General features: G+C 40.7%; 1 protein-coding gene across 1 annotated transcript in view; it reads right to left on the reverse strand.

The window, feature by feature from the left end:
- Nucleotides 1-20676, reverse strand: part of GLP1R (glucagon like peptide 1 receptor) — an 84306-nt gene that overhangs the window by 19127 nt on the left and 44503 nt on the right. The window contains exons 4-7 of the mRNA XM_005483113.4: nucleotides 14588-14697; nucleotides 11951-12057; nucleotides 8420-8573; nucleotides 6800-6959 (exon numbers count right to left, since the gene is read on the reverse strand). Coding sequence (XP_005483170.2) covers nucleotides 6800-6959; nucleotides 8420-8573; nucleotides 11951-12057; nucleotides 14588-14697 — 531 coding nt within the window. The remainder of the gene's footprint in view (nucleotides 1-6799; nucleotides 6960-8419; nucleotides 8574-11950; nucleotides 12058-14587; nucleotides 14698-20676) is intronic.

Genomic DNA, 20676 nt, shown 5'->3' on the forward strand with positions numbered 1-20676 from the left:
TTTGATAGATCAAGAGATAACAATAATAATTTGTGGGTATCTCAGTCATCTAGATACATCAGAAATCTCTCCATGTTTAATCAAATCACTTGACATTTAAATTGAGAACCTATTATTAATACTATATTTCAAAAGAGCCTAACTAGAGTGAGGCTGATATAAGAGAATTGCATCAGCTATGCAAATATTGTACAAATTAATAGGCAGCAAGTATAAAGCAACTTGTTCAACATTCTCTGCCCACTCTCACTTGTGATGCACACCACTGGTGTCTTGGTATTGCAGCACCATCAGTCACTATTTTCCATGCTGGCAATGCACATTTTAGTCTGAGACACCAAGACTTAACAGTGCACACATGAATTTGCACTGATGTTCAAACCTTACTGCATGGATACTACCTGACATCTGCCAAATTCACAAAGACTTGTCCTGAGAAATTGACTGCTCTGGAAACTGTCTGGGACACAGCCTCAGCAGATGGGAACACATGCAGTTTTCCAAAGCCCTAGTGAAGATCTAGAGGAGACTGCCCCAAGAACATTCCCTGTAGAAGTTATTCCATCACAGCAAAAGAGCAAATCTGAAGCATCTCTGCAGTAGCTGCCATTTGCAAGGATCACTGAGACTCTCCGAAGACTAATAAACAGTCTTGATATTTAGTTAGCCTGCATTAACTGGCAAAAACCCATATATTATTCTGGTTACAGTCAAGAGAACTCTATCTGGTTTGAGCAGGCAGTGGAAGTAAACTGAATACAACTCACTGAATAAACATCACAGATACTACATTTCATTAACAGCATCAGTGGTGTATTCCACTCCTGGGCTTCCAACATAACACTTGATGCATTTGAGTTTCAGTCTCACACTTCTTCCTCTTGCTGCTGCTATTCAAAGTATATCAGATACCCAAGAAAAAAACTGCACTCATTTATTTAAGGTGTTGGCTGAACTCTTTCTGGTTTTGCTTTTTTTGTCATACAGAAAGTTCTGAGATGGATGTCTTCTGAGATAACTGGCCAGAGAAAAGTTTCTGAATTCTGGAAATGGCAATGTCTACTTTTTCTTCTGTACTGCATCATTGCTGAAGATGCCAGAAACTGCAACAGCCTGATCATGATAAACTGTGACCTTAATTCCTGCAGGTTGATAGCTGACCCAAAATCTTTGAATACTACATGGTAATTATGAAATCTGTCAAGTGTACTAGAAAATAAGCCTGCTCACAGCTCAGCTAATAAAGTTCAACTTCAAATGACTGGGCATCTGAATTATGGGCTGCAATAATAATACATATTATGGATGATGAGAAAGGAATGCAACTGCCAAATCATCATCTTAATATCCCATAAATAAGCAGCACAACCTACTTAGTTTCACTCTAGCTTAAATATTCTACACCTGGCCAGGTGCCTGCATAGTAAGAAAAACAGCAAAAAAAAATTGGAAAAACAGTCATTTTTCAGAATGGCACAAGGATGGAGTAGATAAGAGAGAAAAAATGTTGAGAAACCCTGTACAGGTTGGCATCTTCAGAATGCTCCACTATCCCTAATGAGAGAGGCAAGAAATTCCTGCAGCTGCTAATGAAGTTACCATGTTGTGACAGCAGCATTCAAAAATCAGTCTCTTCATTTAACAGGTCTGAGATATTTTGGTAACAGAACAGAAAAGCTCAGGTTTGTTCTGAAACCCAGAACATTCCCAAGAGAGGTGTCAGCAGGTGGAGCTATTCCATGAAATCATCCTTGCCTTACCTCCAAGTGCAAGCAAGTTTCCATTCTTACACCGTATTTGTAGCTTTGTATTGTACCTCAGTTTACACAGAGGAAATTTCAGGAAAGACATACGAGGAGCAAGGAGGCTCCCCTCATCTTCACATGCTGATTAGAGATTCTTCCTGAAGTAGATTTGTCTCTGAAGGACCAGAGCACTGCTATCCTGCTGAAACCTTTAAAGAAGGACATATTCTGAATACAGCATTTTAGGGCTGTTTTCAGTATTTTAGCTGTAACCTGACATCCCACATGTGGTAAGTTCAACCTCTGAGAAAATCAGGCACATAAACCACTACTGCTGTCAGAACAAGTCGATTCTTCTTTCTCTCAGAAAGTATCCAAAATGCTCTGACTTGATCAACTGATAGGTGAAGGAATTCAAGAATGATGCCATGAGGAACTGAAAGAAATTATAAACAAATATGACTACATGTAAAAAGAGTAAAAGCACTGATGATGTGAGAAGATTAATTTTTTTTCTTCCTAAAAAAGAAAAAACATTAAAAAGTTTAATTTAGAAAACAGAGAGTGAAGTGGATTAAGAGGAATTCCTGAAATGCATTTCTTACCAAGATCAGTCTGGACACAAAATCTATTTTTACATTCTTGTCTGAAGCAGAGTTTTCATTTGAAAATAGAAAAAAAGTGGTCAGTGTTATGAATGCCTCCTGTTGCTACAGTGAGTTTATACTGGGCTTCTGAAGGAAGGTTTCTTACTGGTTCTGTTCCAGTCATCTATTCCTTGCAATCAGGATGTAGATTTTGATGCCCCAGCCAGGCTTCCTGCTTTTAATAGCTTCATTCCTCAAAGTGCTCTTCCTTAGAGCAAGTTTGGATTGCCAAGGCTTGGAAGGAAGCAGATTATTTTTTTTTTTTATGGCCATTTTCCTGCTGCAAGTGCAACTGGGTGTAAAATTACCACAGAAGCTCAGACAATATGTAGCTGTTTAGTAACATTTTCTCTTAGCCTTTAGTGCTGAAAATGGTCTCCTGTCTGGTCGTTGCTCAGAGTCACAGTGGGATGTTTCTGTTGTTTCCCCATTCTTCCCTCCTCTCTACTCTTAGATGTGAACAGGTCCCTTTGCCACTAAAATGTGCTGATACAGCAGCTTTACAAGTATAAACTGCCCTTCTCCAGAGACTACTCAGTACAGTACTGATAGCTGAAACTCAATGTCAGGCTCAGCAGTTCCTGCCTTGAGCTCAGACATGATGAACACTGGGTTGGTGTCCTGGACACTGATTCAGACCAGTCTGCACATACTGAGAAACAAACAAAACAAAAAAGTAATGATCTTGATCTCTGTAGTTAGGTTGGTTTTCTTTTTTTTTTTTCACCCCTTTCTTATAAATGTTTTTTCTTCTCTCTAGAAAGTGAGATCCATGGGCAAGGATTTCTCAAGGAAGCACCAGGTACCAGCAGTGCATAGCAAGAGATTTTCTTTTCTGCAAGTGCAAATGACTATGTGAATCAACAGCTGTTTTGGCTGCTGGTGTGCTGACCCCCAGAGGGGAGAAAACCTCTCACCTACCTGCTCTTACATTGGCCTATTAAAATTTTGGGGTTTTGATGCTACAAAGTGTTTCTGCCTTCTTTTTCTCCATCGGCATTGAAAATAGAATGTACAATTGTTTTTGCAGTAAGGTATGTGGAACTTAAGGCTGACATAAATGTATGGAAGTGTGCTTTGACAAAGAAATAGAAGACATAAGCAAGACATATTCCACATTAAATGAAATAGGAAAAATTTAAAACTGCCGTCTCAAAGCCTAGTATGACATGAAATCTCAGCAGTGAAGTTGCCATTAGGAATACAGTTACCTCAAAAATAATAGGGAAGGTTTATAGAATCCTATCAATATACATGATGTTAGCATAAATTACTCCCAATTTATGAAACTACATTAATTTTCATAGGTCTATCAAGATTTTATGACATTTCTAGTTTTTTTTAAGTACAATAATGCAAGACGGACTTTCCCCTTTATAAATACTTCAACAGCAAAGGATAATTTGTCATTTTGAACTGATAATAAATGGACTACTGTCTAATAACTGACTTTAGAACTAACCTGATGTTATTATATAACAAAAACTGGAATATCTTGGAACAACTGGTCTACTATGGACTGAATCTGACAGAGAAGGGTAAAAAATCTTTAGTCATAGGCTTGCCAAGCCTGGGAAGAGGGCTTTAAACTGAAGTTACTGGGGAACAGGATCCTTAATCCATCCACTCCTACAGCAGGATGCCAGCGGCAGTACCTGCAGGGCTATGATCTCACTGGCACCACAGAGACATGGTGGGATGGTTCTTCACTGGAGTGCTGGAACAGAATGCCAAAGGCTCTTCAGGAAGGCCAGGCAGGAGACAGCAGGAGGGAGTGTCACCACATCAGTGACACTGGAGTGCATGGAGTTCCACCTGGGGATGGGTGAGGAGCTGACTGGGAGTTTATGGGTCAGTACTAAAGGGAGGACAGGGACAAGTGACATTACTTGAGTCTGCTGTAGGCTGTCTGGCCAGGAAGCCCTTCTGCAAACAGACAGGAGCAGCCTCACAGTCACAAACCCTGGTCCTCCTGGGGGCTTCAACCACTCCCATATCTGCTGGAGGGAACAGCAGAGCAGAGCATAAGCGATGCAGGAGTTTCCTGGATCACGCTGATAAATTCCTGCTCCAAGTGACAGAGGAGCCAATGAGGAGAGGTGCCACTGCTCTCACCAACAAGGAGGAGCTGGTGGGGAATGTGAAGCCCAAGGGCAGCCTTGGCTGCAGTGCCCATGAAATGGGGGAATTCAAGGACCTTAGGGCAGTGAGGAGGGTGCACATCAAGCTCAGTACCCTGGGCTCCAGGACAGCAGACTCCAACACATCTGAGAGTGATCACAATCTTCAGTTACAGTTGTAAGCAATAACAACTTGAAGTGACTATGTTTTTGAGGAATAGAAACATGAAATTTTCATAAATAAATATTAATCAAATGATAAGAAATGAAAAAGTTAAAAAGATATCCTGTAAGAGGACAATTCATTAATGGAACAAATGGTCCGAGATTCAAATTAGCGCTGTCAATCAAATAAATATTTAATTTTTTGTTCCAGCTTTATTTTTACAGCTGATTGACTACTTCAAAGAGCAGGACAACAGTTCAAACAGGAACCTACTGTCTCTCTCTCTGAAGCCTCAGCATTACACTGAGGCTATCAGGCAGCTCAAAAATCAAATTAAATAAAAATCTTCTGAATGTTGCATATAGCAGAAAGTCACCTGGTGAGGGACTTGAGCACCCAAAAAATGGAATCACCAATGAAGAAGCAGAAAGATCAGGAAAAATTATTATATCTTTCCACTGGTTAGAAATGAAACTGCTATCTGGTATAACTAATCTGGGAGCACTGAAACAGCAGATGTTTCTCATTTGAAGTTGGAGAATCATTGGCAAGGTTTGCACATGCAGACACATATGGAAGAGCAAGAAATTGTACAGATAACAATTGAATGGCACAGACAGAGCTTTTCTAGAAAGTTTGGATGAAACCCATGTATCTAGTGCCAAGTTCTTGCATTGCTGCTCATTTCCAAAAACTCATCTAGAAATTCAACATACAATGGCAAAACCATCCTTGTAAAAAAAGAGCAAAACCAAAATAACATCATCTATTTCTGCCTTCTGCCTTTGCAGGAGACAAACTCTAAATAGAAGTGATTCAGACAAAAAGCAGCCTTCTTATAAGTAAACACAGTCCCCTTAGGATTTGACTAGATATAATTTTTTTCTAATTTCTTTTCCATTTCCTTTCATGACCTCAGTCATTGCTTCAGGATAGCTCCCCCTCCCCCTTTTTTAAATTAAATTGAGTGTCTAATTAAAACATATAGTTCAAATGTTAAACAAAAATGTGCTGCTTTTGCTGCATGCCTGACATGAAAGAATATGGAAGACAGAGAACTTTAAATAAAACCCTCCTGCAGGAAACTGCTATTATTTGCATTAATTTATTCCTATCAATATAACAGAAAACCTTTTCTCATTATATATCGTTTTTGTAGAATTAGGTAATTCACAATAATATGCTATTTATATGCATTTTCCCAGAGAACTAATTTGCTAAAATATTCACAATTGTAGTCCATAGAGAGAGGAGGAAAGTCAAAGCAATTTAAATGCTCAAACTAGCATCTGTGAAAGCACTTGTAGTATTTATTTGTATTTACTTTCATCTTTCCAAAAGTGGCGTGATTCCACCAAAAGGGGAGGGTAGAGAAGAGGGAGGGAGAGAATGCAATAGAGGTGAGAAACAGGCAAAGATCACTCTAAAAACAGGATTGATCCCAAACTGTAATGTATTTTCAGGTGAACTATACAGTGAAAGAATCAAAGCTTTACCCTTTCTGCAGAAGGAGACCCTTAGTCAACCAGTTGATTTCACGGCATCAAAACCCTTGATTTCAAGCACACACATGCCCATGGCACACGCACCCCAGACCCTTTTTTTCCAGACAATCCCCATCTGACCTGCTCTGCCCACTTAGGCAACCCGACTCCCCCTGCCCCTTTGCATCATCCCCTCCCATGCTGTCACCATTTCTCTACTGTTGTCCTCACCCAGATGCAAAGCAGCTTTGCTATTTTACACCACAAGCAGCTCACATGTCTTTAAATACAATGGGAACCTTTCGGGAGGATGAAGCAGGGCAGTCTAGAAAAGCCCATATCCAGCTGGAACCACCCACAGGCTGGAACCACCCACACACAATCTGTCCTGGGAGCTAATGTCCTGCAGTTTGCCACTGGTTTCGTGAGTTTCTGCAGTGTCCCACAGCCTCTGTGCCATGAGCATCCAGGAGCTGTGACCATACCCTCCAGCCCAAACAAGGTAAGGGATCAGGAACAAAAAGAGAATGCAGAGTGCAGGACTTGAACTGGGCAGCACTAGGACAGACACACAAGTTCTCCTGTGATCCCCTCTGCCAGTGCAGCCACAGGAGGACAAATGGAAAATCCAACTCACCCCAGCCAATGCAGAGATAGAGGCGGAAAATCCTCTGCTCAGAGAAGACAGAGAGCACCAGCAGTGTGTACAGGTACATGCCTTCCACCAGCAGCCAGTAGTAGTTTGCAGCCACACAATACTGCATCATCACAAAGACCAAACGGCAGCTGAGTGATTCCTGCGACGGAAAAAAGCACAGCCCAAAGTTACCCAACAGGGACTGAGAATAAAAGGATATTAACTCAAAAGACCGGTTCTCTTTACTACTCTTGCTCCTCAAAAAGGGAGCTTGCTAAACTAATCACATGTTTTATTGCTAAATGGAGAGAAGCCAGGAATAGGTGCTATGCACAGCAGACAGATGCTTTCAACAACACAAGTCCTTAAAAAAACACCAGAAAAACTCCTCCTGTTCTGTATTTTTCCCTCAATAAGCCATTGATTTTATTTTGAAAAGCCTGAATAAAGATGAAAAGAACAAGTGAAAGGTACTATATCAACCACAGTCAGTGAATCCTTCACTTTCCTGGATACTCTATTTTGCAGTTGAGAACTTCTCTATTAAAAAGAAAAGAGTAGATGGCATAAGGTTGACTATTTGCCAAAGCAAAGGATATTTTCATAGAAAAGCAATGTTGCCCCAGTGCTCCCCATTTAAGTGCAAATTCTCTCATAGCTGGTAAAATACAGAGCTGATCAGAAAGGTTTTAGATAAGTATGATTACCTAATTAATGTATCCATCAGACCTGATGAAACCACTACTGAGTAAACTGTGTGTAAAATCATAAAGTCAAAGCTTTTTGGAAAGAGGAAATGACTGACAATCCAATATGAACTTTTCCAAACCATTTAAGACGTGATGTTATTTTCTGGTAACTGATAAATTGCAGATGAGAAAAAAAATCAACCATCACATGAGATTCACTAAGTTGTTTTAGCACTTCTGCCTTAGGCAGTGTCAGAAAAGGATGGGCACTAAGGATGCATCAGGAGAGTTTCCTCTTACCACTCCAACCTTGTACTCCAGCAGCAAATGCTGTACCCATGTTTTAGTCACAAGAGCTATACAGATAATAAAGCTACTTCTCTTTGAGGTTTCAAGTACACTTTGCATTCCAAATCCAAATGGGGAAGGGCACACTTTCATCGTTATTTACAAAAGAGTTGTATAGCCTCTCTCATCAATTAGAAGTATTTAATTAGCCTATTCCTCCAAAGCTTTTCTAAATGCTTTCAAATTTGCATTTTAATCAGATGCTTCCTTTTTTTCCTGTCATCAAGAGATTATATAGAGATGACCAAGAACAACCAGCTTAGCTGGTGGACAACCAACTGACCAGATGGACAGTTCTATCACAAAAAGTGCTGGCTTAGGCAAATAAACATGCTCTTGTCACTGTTAGAAAGAAATGAAACTGCAGCATAGAAAGAAGACACAGGCATTGGTGTATACACACACACACACATATATATATATATGCAAAAAGATTGGCTTCTTGTTCCTCTGTCTCACGGGGGCAAACTTCCCCCAGGTAGAGAAACATGTAATGCCATCAGCTGAAGAATTAAATTGCCTGCTGTGATGCAGACACACCACAGTGATGACTCCAATATCCAAGGAATGACCACAGCCTTACCTGGAAGGCTATAAGTCCTTCCCACTGGTACTCCTGTGTGGCTGTGCTGTACATCCACTTCACCACTGAGTCTTTAATGAAAACAGATATAGCCCGGAGGATAAAAGAGGTGAAGAGGTTCAGGTGAATGTAATTCCTCGTGCAATGCAGATGTCTGTAAAAAGAAAAATCCAGTCATGATCCACTACCCACATAAAAGATGCAACATCAGACACAGGACTGAGAAAGGGAACAACGAGCCCTGTAAGAAATCAAGAGGCACCAGAGGAAACCCCATAACTTGGGAATGGCTGATAGGGATTTCAAACTGTCTTTGGGAAGAAAATACTATCAAGGAAAACACACAATTCAAAACTTTAGCCCTTAGAGACAATGTTTGGGGAAAGGAAGAAGATAGGTATGTTTAGGAAAAAAAAATTTCTAAAGCTTAAAAAGTGTAAAAATAAAGTAATTTTCAGAAGCCTTATCTGAAAGGACTGAAAAAGTCAAGTTCCACATAATGCTGAAGCTAATTGCTTTGAATTGACCCCAATGTCACTGTGCAAGTTTACCTTGGCAAAGCTCAGGACTCGTGTGCAGTGCAGCTCAAACCCACCATGAAAAATAATCCACCTGCAAATCACCCTTTGACAGCAAGAAAAAAAATCTATATTCAAATTGCCTTCTGGGAGAATTGTAAATACTTTCTGTAGAAGTAAAAGGAACAGATTTTTCATCTCTGCATTCAGAATTGAAAACAAAAAAACAAAGGAAAAATCCTCTTGAATTTCAGCAGCCTGCTGCAAAGACAATAAAATTGCCGCTTGTCAAAAAAAAAAAAGGCACGTTAAGGGATAGCAAAAGAAACTGAAGTCATGTAAATGGCATCCAATTGCAGAGTACTGCCAATATTTTACCAGCCTTATTCACATTTTCCCCCCAGCTCTGCAAGGGTACACATTTTACCAAAAGGAAGTTACACTGGGTATGAGTTTTAAGATGCTAAAAGACAGATGTAACATATGGTAATCAGCAATTATTCCAGCAAAACTTCCAGTGAACTTATACTTCATATGTCTGGTTTTTACAGCTCCATAAATTTTGGTAGAAAAACTGACTTGGTCTGAAAGGTAGAGGTTTGCACTGAAGAACAACTTGTTTGTCATAGGTCAGGCAGAATTTTTGTATCACTTTTAAGTCACAATTTATTTCAAAACTTACCTATTATTAATATTTATGTTCCTTAAATCAAAATTCATTTGTTGCTACCCTTCACAACTCCTACACATTTCAATTTGATTGAAAAAGTTATGTAAATTAGGTAATTGAAGAAAATAGGTTGCAGGTAGTTACTGAGTATTTTTGCTACAGGCAAGAAGTTATTCAAATTGTTTCAGTCATGAAGTTATGGGCTTAATTCAGCTTCCACCACTGAAATTACAGACTTTCCTTCCATTTTTTTCGGATCCAAAATAGGACTCTAGAGAGATATTGTTTCCTCTGCTGTATCACCTTTAAAGACAAATATAAAGGTTATTTTGTAGTCTAAGAACTCTAAGAGGCCCATCAGTATTTGCACGTCATTGAATTAGATTTTGATCCCCATTTGTTGAGGCTGAGCAGCTTCAGGGAAACGGGCAGAGATTCCAGTCAGAACCCAGAAGCCGCAATTCGCATAGGGTAGATCTCATATTTCATGAGATCCAGGACCAAGTTGTCTCCTGGTAAAAAAACTTAAGACAGGAGAACACAAAATGGATTGATTGCACAGTTTTAACATGGCTCTTGGTATCTCTGATGTCCCTAGAATCTCACTTTCAAAATGAGAAGCACACACTTGTGTACAGTTCTCCAGTCCCTGCTTCACAGTTGAAGGAAAAAATGCTAAAGCATCACCCCACAAAAGTCAGGACATCAAAATTCCCTCTCTCCTACCAGTCCTCGGTGACAAACTTGCTCTTTGTTGCCTGCCAGAAAACATCCTTTCTCCCTTCCTTCAAAAAGTACGTGGTTGTGCTTTACATTTGGGCTGCTAAGAATACTCAAGGAGTGCCACTGATAGGTGAAATGAGGAGAAAACAGTTATCCTGGGAGAGATTCGGAGACTGCAAGACCATCTGGTGCTTTGTCGGAAAGGTCCCAAAGTTGCACAGGTATGCACACATACAAATCAGAATTATCACATGGCATTCACAGAGGGTGAGCATGTCTCTGGATTTCTGCAGTCATTTTAAAACTTCCTTGATATTGCCCACCTATGCTTCTCCACTGGGAGGAGAAGGGATAATATATTGCTAAAAAAGTATGGTTCAATGTGAGAAGGCTTGCATCATTTTAGTTTTGGAAATTAGAAGTTAAAAGATATGACTGACCTTGTTAAATACATACGGGAAGAAAGGAAAGGGACTGCCTTGCTAAAAGTATAGTGCAGGCACCAGAGGAAATGACCAATAACTGGCAATGGTAATTCTTCAGTCAGGGAAGGAGGCTTCTTAAGGATCAGAGGATCACTGAAGGTTCCTGACTTGACTTCAAATAAGAGAACCAGGACATGGAACATTATACTTGTTTGGGAGGCAGCCTCATCAGGACATAAGAGGGATGGGACCTGGCTGTAGTGATCAGCTTCATGGCAGAGGGATTTCCTCCCCACAACAGAACAGGATCTCATCTCTGTATCAGTCTCCTGTGCTCAGCACCCCCAAACTGAAAGAAAGTCCGGCTGGAATCAAAACATCTCTTGCATTTACAGAAGGGAGAAAAAGTAAAAGGATCCCTATTAGAATCCAAAGCTGTGTTTTGGTTTGGTGGGAGTTTTTGGCTTTTATTTATTTTCTAACCAAACACACAGAGTGTATGTTTGGCATGGACAACCAAGACTGTCTAAAATTTTATATGATCTGTTGAATTTGTAGGTGCAAATCTGGATGAACTCAGTATACCACTGTGGCCAGCTGTCAGCAATTTATTTCAAAAACTTTTCAAGTTTCTAATTAGACTCTCTTCCACATTGTGAAAGAAATAAGAATTTCTGAAAGTTCTCCAAAATTATAAATTTTGTCAAAAATCCATTTCTGCACATCTTGCATGTGAAGACTGGGACATAGGCCAGACTGAGGTCTGTGCTCTGAGTAACTCCAAACAAAGCAAGATGAAAATTTTTCTCCTAAATGTCCTTGCCCATCTCAGACTTGTGCCTCATCCGCAAGGTGAGACTATGAAGGAACGCTTGCATCTCTCTCTTTTGCCACCTCTTCCAATGGAAATTTCATTGAAATAAAAACTTACCTAACAAAATATTCCAATTGATAAAAAGTACCTGTTCTACATGTTCATATGGGTAACTGCAAAAATTTGGCAATTTTACTTGCATTTTGAGAAAGAATTATTTTAGGAAGGAACACATATGTAACAAAAGACAGAGAAATAATGAGGTGATGGAAGGAAGGAAGGAAGGAAAAAAATAATCAAATGTTTCTGTCAAAGGCTGATATTGTCATATAGAAAAACATAAAACCTTTAGTGTACTCTCTTCAAAGCTTCGCCAGTTACCTGAATCCAAGAAGAATGGCAGTTGCTATTACAAGGGCAGAGAAGGAAAGAGCATATCCAATGGTGTATATGATGGACAAATTCAGAAGCTGTTCTTCTGGTGCATCCTGAGAGCATATAAAGAAGAAAAGAAAAACAAAAAAGTGGAGGGGGAAAAGAGAGAGCTCATGGCCTTCAGTTCTTTTCTCCCAGCTACTTTCTAGCTTTCTTAATGACAAACAGAAATCATTCTCCTACTTCCAAGTTTAAATGCACATGTTATAACAGTCTTCCACTTCCCATATGCTCTAAAGAAATAAAAATTTAATTCCTCAGCTGCTCCCAGGTATTTGCTCAAATAGTTGGGTTTTGCAGTCTGGCTAGAAAAACAGATAATGTGACATTATTTCATAATAAAGCTGGAGAGACATAAATTACCACACAAGCAAGTCTTACAACTGATGGCAGGAAGCAAAGACACAACTCAGACCTGCAGTAAAAATGGAAGAAGATCTCACCTTTTCAGACTTGAGCACTTCAAGCAAGTTTCCTTTCTGTGATAATGAGGGGGGGTCCTCATCTACACTTCAGTGCAGCAAGCCAGGTCCTGTTTGATTACTTGGAGGCAAAGTATGCCTTGAATTCACATAGCTAAACCCTTTTCTGCTCCCAAATAATCTGTGCTCTGCCTCAACTATGCAACCTCCGGGCAACAAACCAGAGTCCAACAGCATCTCTTGACCTGGATGTTATGACACAGTTTGAGAGGGAGCAACCTGCTGCAGACCAGAGCAGTGGGGGCTCTCTTCAGATTCAATGAAAACATGATTATTGAGACCCTTGCTTAAAAATTCCGGCCAAAATCCTTATAGAGGAGAGAATTACTTGAAAAGGTACAGGCAGCTCTGAATTTTAACACAGTCTTATTGCTCAGCCTCCAAGGCACATTCATATTCACAGTTCTGGTTCATCTCTAAGCGCTTATCTTTGTCTAAATAGAGTCAGGGATTTTATTTCCCTTCTTCAAGCTGCTAACTCTGCAATTGACTTCTGAGACCCGTGCTCTACAAAGGAATACATTCCTTGTACTTCATAAATTAGGTACAGTTATTCAGATATATTTTGCACAGCCAGGAGGATTTAAGGCTGTAACTCAGACTTGCTAGCTTAATGCTTTAAAGCAAATGCTATGAAAGCTGCCTTTTGAAAAGAAAAACCTCTTCAGTATCAAAGCTTAAGCAAACAACTGAAACCTAACAATTTAAAACACGCATATAGATGAAAATTACATCATACACCAAAATTTATAAAGATTCACTAACACTTGGGAATTTATTTTAGCTACATTTGTAATATAACACATGACAAACTCATAAAAACAACTTGTTCCCACAAGATACATAAACCAAAGATACATAAACCTAAGTTACTATGGGGCTCTATATACATTAGCTGGAAAACCAAACATGGCTGCTCACATTTCAGGGAGTGACACCACCTACAAAGGGTTTCAGAATCCAGATCAGTTCATGAAAAATTGGAGGCAGGTGCCAAATGAAGTGTTACCATTAGGTATCTCAGTCATTGGCATGTCCCAACATAGCTCTGGAAGAAATCATAATGGCCAACAAGGAAAAGTGAAACAACCAGGCTTATACATAGCATTAAGACAAATCTGTTCTGCTGGTACAGCACAGAACATAAAAGGGACAAGGAGTAAGGCTGCAAGTCAAAGGAAGAGGTTAAAATTCACATATTTGGAGAAGAGAAATTCTCTCTTTTCCAATCTTCTCCTAGTCTGTAGCCATTTATTCATTCTGAAGAATGAGGCACTGAGCAATGGAAAACACAGAGGGTATAGATCCTGCAGCTTTGGGACTTTCATAAACTCGAACTGTTTTGACTAGGTAATCCACTGGCTCCCAGTACTCCAGGCTAGAGAGAGTGCACTCAATTTCTGTGAGGAAAAGGATCACCCTGGGAGGTTCACAGTAGTAGTGGTATCACGTGTCATGGGAACGCACACAGCACACTGGCTGACGCCAATGGCTGTCAAAAATCCTCTGAAAATCCCTGTGCTCTCCTTCATTTAGTGCCAGGCATCTCAGCTCCCTGCAGAGTAAAAAGCATGAGGGCAAGAAAATAACACTGACAAGCCTAATTCCATTGCCCACATAAAATGAAGGTATAAAGACAAAAAAACCTTTAACAAAAAAAGGCAGGTATTGCCCCATGCCCAAAGGTGAAAAAGCAAATATCCTTCAGTTCTGTTCATCTTAATCACCTTAATAGCTGCTAACAAGACAGACAGAACAAATGGTCACTATTACAATGACGTGACAATGGAAAAAAGGCAAAGGAATAACAGTAGGTCACTGCTGCAGTTGAGCTCCTTGCTCAACTCGCACCACAGCTGGGATGACCTGAGTCACTTCTCTTGGCTCTCACGCACTTCCACATTTGAAAGTGCTCTCATCTGCCCTTCATGTTCCCTTAGTTAAAGGGGAGAGACCTGATGTCCCTCAGCATTAGGCAAGCCAGTCAAGATTACTCTGACAGGAGAAAAACCAGCGGGCATCAACAACTACTTTTTTCCTCTCTCCTGCTTTGTCCTAAAGAACAGCAGCAAGAGGGGGGGGAAAAGGGAAAAACTCTTACCTGGTCAGAGGGCTCACACTCAGACAGGTTCCTCCAGGGCAGGGTTGAATTCTCCTTGAGCAGCCAGGTCCCCTCCAAGGTGCAGAAGCGGTACACCTGCCCGTGCAGCACTGCAGGAGCAAAGCCACAGGGTCAGTGGGGACAGAGCCTACAGGACTGAGGGGCAAGGCTCACAGAGCATCTCCACGCAGCCCTCCTTGCTCACCCACCGCTCTCCTGGCTCGAGGGGGAAGCTGCAGCACAGCAGGGGAAGTGCTGCACCCACACTCTGCCCGCCCCCAGCACACTGCTGCTTGTCCTCAGGGCCCCAGAGCAGCTGCCAAGGTATCAGGTGGCACCAGGACATGCTCTAGGACCATTCCACAGTAACAAGAGACTGAAATAACTGCTGCCATCTTTGTGTGGATTTTACAATATGCATAAATTCCAGATCACTAAAATATTAGATTCTGAAACATACAAATGCTAGAAATCTTAAGCTTCAGCTACAGATTCTACATGGAAAAGGTGGTGCAAAAAGACTAAATGTGCTTTTTCTTTTCTGAAAGCATGCACACCCAGAGAAATCTCAGAACAGGTACACTAACACAAGCTTCCCAAAATGCAAATGCTTATACAAACATCTGTGCTACAATACATGCTACAATAAATCTTTTCCTAAACTACCTGTGTACTCTTTCTATTCCCTCCATCTACCTCTCTGAATAACAAAATTAGCAATAAATTAAACACCTTTCTCAAGCAGTAAGCTGCTTGATCTTGTAAAAGCAAGTAAATTGCAATGGCTCCTAATAAAATTTTGTCAGATGGAAGCACCAAAAGTGCAAAGGGAAAGCAGCATTCAGACATAGCGTATGATAAGAAACTCCCTCTCTAGTATCTGGAGTACTGGGGAAATCTAACAACTTAGACAGCTCTACACATAAGCAACTGGAAGTGTCCTTGTATTAGCTGCTTTGCAAATAAAGTTTCTCACTAATCACATTTTTGACCCAGTAAACCAACCTATTCTGCATAATGGAGCTCTCCTCAAAAAGGAATGCTGGGTCAATCCCTCAGCCAGGGTTAGCCTCTACCCAGACAATGTTTGGAAAAATGCACTTACAATACTCTGGGGGCATAAGAAGATGAGTTAGGAGGATTCGGTTCTACATTTGATGTAATAATTCCAATTACAATTTTTGCTCAAACCCAGCCTTGCCTGCTGCAACCTCATCCTGTTGTCAGCTCCCTCATTACTGCAAACTAGAATCATTAGAATTTGGCATTTCTGTTCAATGGGAAAATTTTAAAACCTATTTGAAATTATAACAACCCAGTAGGTTGTTTGCATGTAGGCTGACAACTGGTAATCTATTTGATAATTGTCAGCAGCAGACAACTAGCAGGTGCTATATGTATTAAATGTTTAAAAAAATATAGACATTAATATTCTAATAAGCCATTTTAAATTAGTATTCTAAATCGTAGCTGATAATGGTTGTGGTAGGCATAGTCTATTTGGTTTTGTAATTGCTATACTGAATATACCAATAAGAGGTAATATAAAGGTGATATAAAAATTAAGCTATGCTTGTGGAGGTTTTTTCTTACTATTAAGGGTATCTCTTCTTGTGAAAACAGGAGAAATTAGGTACAGCTTCTGCAACACATTCACAGCCACTAACTGCACCTACTCTCATTATCTACTGCCAGTGCCAACCACTTCTTTAGGTCAGCACATGGCTGTGATGTTACCCAGGGGTAATAAAAATGCTCATTTAGGAGCATCAGGAATTGAAGAAAGACTAGGGAAAACACAGGTCCTCTCAGGAAGGACAGGGGAGACCTGGCTGCAAAGGGCATGCAGAGGGCTGTGTGGTACTCAACGGCTTTTTTGCTTCAGCCTGGAGAAGAAAAGGCTCCAGGGAAACCTTACAGCAGCCTTCCACTTCCTGAAGGGGGCTACAAGAAAGCTCAAGATTTTATCTAAATCTAGATTATCTAAATTTAGATTAGATATTAGGAAGAAATTCTTTACCAAAAAGGTGGTGAGTCCCTACAACAGGTTATGCTGAGAGGCCGAGGATGCCACATCCCTGGAAGAGTTCAAGACCAGGCTGGATGGGACTTGGAGCAACCTGGCCTAGTGGAAGACATCCCAGTCCAGGGCATGGTGGTTGGAACTAGATGATCTTTCTAGGTCTCTCCCAACCCAACCATTCTATGAATATATTAAGGAACTCACATATGATTCCCCCTCTCACCCAACCCCCTTAGGATTAGCGGCCAGCAACTTGAAGGAAGCCATTCAAAACACCTGTGCAAAAGCAGCCCTAGGAATCAGTAAATATTGTATATTTGGAGCCAATGTTTGTGAAATACAGGAGGTTTAAGTCCAGAGGACCATAAGACTAGGAAATTTTGTCTGACTACCATAAGATGAGCTATAATCAAGCATTACAAGACAATTATTATGAGGAATAATCCCAGAAAACAAGAAATGTTACTATATTCCTGGAAAAAAACCCCACAAGGATAAAAAACCCCTACCCTGTTAAAGGAGAATTAATTAAAAACAAGCAAGCAAAAAAACCCCAAACCCCAACATTATTTCACATTTTCTAAAACTCTTTGTGAATGTCCCCCCTCTGCCAGTATTTCTTAGTGAAAAGGTCTAATTGGAATGGATTCTTAGCTTCAATATATTTATTTTTTCTCCCAATCATCATGACACACTTTAATTTTCTTTTTATTGATAACACTTTTTAAATAATGAAGAGGAAAATCTGGTGTATCCTGAAGGTTGGCAAATATTAGCAAATTGAAAGGTTTACTGTAAATGAAACATGCAATTTGCTATCAGACAGAAAGACAAGGCAATTCATTTAGATATGAAGAAAAAATAATGTAAAGCTATTACACTGGACAGAAACATTCCTGCCACACCTAGGGGTCACAAACTCTCAAAGTGGATGGCTCTCACAAACTTTTAGGCAGTGACATGCCAGCTGTGTCAGGTTGCCATAGACTCACTGATTGCCAAAACAGGGGTGACCAGTGCAGGACTCAGAGGCAACCGAAGACCAGCTGGGCTATCTGTACCAAGGAAAAGCCTTAAAATGTAAAAGAATAAATCAAACAAATCCCAAATAGATGAGACTGCACATCACAAAGTGAGAGTCTAAACACCTGGTCTACAGAATAATTTATTAACCAAAATGCTTAGGAGATAGCAAAATGTTACAAAAAAGAATGCTTTAATGTTTGCTTTAATGTTTTAAAGAGCATTTCTAATGTTATAAAAATTTCCACTTTGAGGCAGCATTGAGATGCTACTTGATAGACGGGACAATGCTCACAAAGAGCTGGGGGAGTGCAGAATGCAGGACGTGAGAATAACACGGGGCTGATGCACTGCAGGCAGCCAGTGACTCTCAGAAATGTGCAAACAAGTCTCACTGTTGTGGAAATGGAATGCTCGCGGTAATGTGTCAGACTCCCCATTACCCACACAGCACCCCTCCGTGGAGCTGAGAAGGGCTCAGAAATTAACACCACACACGAGGCCCTGCATGCCTTGCAGCTTGGCCCATCCAGCACCAGCACCACGGAGGGTCTCCAGGCAAACCCAGCCCAGGGTGCAGCCACCTTCGAGCACCTGTGATGGGTCAGAGAAGCTGCCCAGAGCCAGACTTCACTCAGCATGCCCACATAAAGGTGTGCCTCTGAAACAGAACCCTCCCAAATTGCATCAGCCCACAGTCATTCCCACTTCCTCCATCTCCCAGAAGCAGAAGGCAAACAGCCTCCATCCACTCCTTCTGTGGGGAACAGGCTCACAGGCAGCCACCTGCTACTGCCCAAACACAAAAAAGGCTGTTTGTTAATGACCAACAGCTCAGAAGAGATTCACCTGAGCTGAATGCTCTTCCCCAATCTTGTCTCAGTGACACGAGGGACAGAGTAAAACACCAGCAACTTTGCTCTGTGTTTCTCCAAAATAACCAATAAAACTCTGGAGACTTTAAATCTTCTCATATAGAAAATTCCCATCTTTGTTGCAGGTCCAACAAAATTCAAGGAATTCACAAGCTTTTAATCAGGAATGTTTTGACTCGAGAATTGCAAGTGTCTTACCATTCTTTCTGCTCAGAGGAAAGCATGTGGCTTGCAATAAAACTACCTAAAAATGTTTTAAAACAATTTTTTCACATGTACTTTTTATTACTCTCTCTGCCCAAGTGGTCATGGCTTAAGATGGCAGAGATCTTCAACCTTCTAAAACAGATACAGGGACAGTATATGTACACATTCTGTCCTTGCTGAGGGCCTGCTCCAAAGCTTACTAGGAACCTCATTTCCTGCAAATTTCATGTGATGCCCTTGCTGAAAAGAAAATCAGTTATTAATAGACACTGAGACAAACTAACAGTGACATGCTGGGAGGTGGCCTGTATGCCATGACAGAAAGAAGGCACCCACACAGCTTCCCCCACAGCTGCTGAGCAATTCCAGCTTCTTGCTCACAGGTGGCTTACTCAGAGGCAATTCACATTTGTCCATACCTGAATTCTGCAGTGACTCAGGCTCTCTTACCTTTAATGCAGTCAAAACACCAAGTACACAAAGACCAGCAGCAGTTCTAACAGACCAGAATGACAAACAATTTTTTTTTTTAAAGGTTCAAGGTGGTTCTTACCTCCTTGCTATCCTGCAATAGCTTTTTCCTGTCCTGTTATGTTTTCTCTTACCATACAGTCAATGTTGCAAATTATTCCACTATATTCTAGAATTGGCTTATCATCCTCTGCAAACAAACAAATCCACACCCAATGCATAGGGAATCTGATTTTATTTACTTTTTAAGTTAAGTGCAAAAAACTGCAAAACCTTTGGAACAGCAGCCTAATGGCACTAGTTTATTTGAACAGTGTCAATCACACCTCATTAGAATTACATGTGAAAACAATGGACTGATGCCCAAAACTCAGTCTCTGTAAGCTGATAAAAGGTAGAGAGCTAGCATCGAAGCTAACAATATCTACCTACTGAACCTGTTAATCAAATCAAATCCCAGAAGTAGCTGGATACTTTTACATATGGAGAGCATGGCACAAAAGGCTCACCAACTTTTCCTTATTAGCCCCACTTTTACTAGAAATAAAACCAAATTGAGTATCTTCTCTATTTGAAACAGCCAACCTCATCTGCATTTTACAACATCAGGGTGTCAAGGTCAGTGTGACATTACTCACCCAACTGTCCCTCAGGATAAACTGGAACATTATTCACTGTAAAAATAAATTACAGCATGTCCTAGCCAATCAATTCTATTCAGGCAGAGAGATGAGAGAACGAGAAGAACAAGAGACTGCAGTTTTGTCTGTCTGCTCTGTGTCAAGTATTATAGACTTGTCCTCTGCTAACATCCATTCTCTGCTTCCAGCAGGGAAATTGTTTTGGAAAAGGTAACAATTTTCTCCATAAAGCAGGGACTTTGCAGTATGAGAGAATCACTACAGCCTTCAATACAGACTCCTTGTTTCTGAATTGAGCAAACTTCCCTTTGATGGGGACAACAACTTCCCAGAATTTAGGAGGCTCTGCCCCCATCAGCAGCTCTGTTCAGCTATCACTTGCTGTGACTTGGGCAATGCTCTCCTGAAAGGAATCACTCTTGGCTGTAAAAGTTGCTGCTAAATGTCACTCAGCCCCAGCCCCCGTGCTGCTTTCTGCAAAGACATCCTAATCCCAGGACTCATGCCTAGGAGCATGCAGCTAAAAACATGACATAAGGGAATAGCTTGATCCTGAAGCCTCCGGGAGGTTGAAGAGCCCCAGCCTGCACCACTGTCCAAGAATCACATTTATCAAAGCGCTCCTTTGTGCTGAGCTTACCACCACATCATCTGAAATTATATTACCTCAACAGGCAGTTTAACTACAGGTACTTTATTTAGTATTCTTTCTCACAATTTCTCCTCCCTTATAATGGATTAGTCATCTTAACTCCTTTGCTTTTGTAACAGCAAAAAGAAAAAAAACCAAGCCCGTGCTTGCTTACTTGCATGTTCCCTTGCACCATGGGGTGGCTGTTAGGTGGGTGC

This window comes from Zonotrichia albicollis, chromosome 3, assembly GCF_047830755.1.
Source record: "Zonotrichia albicollis isolate bZonAlb1 chromosome 3, bZonAlb1.hap1, whole genome shotgun sequence".
NCBI classification, from domain to species: domain Eukaryota; kingdom Metazoa; phylum Chordata; class Aves; order Passeriformes; family Passerellidae; genus Zonotrichia; species Zonotrichia albicollis.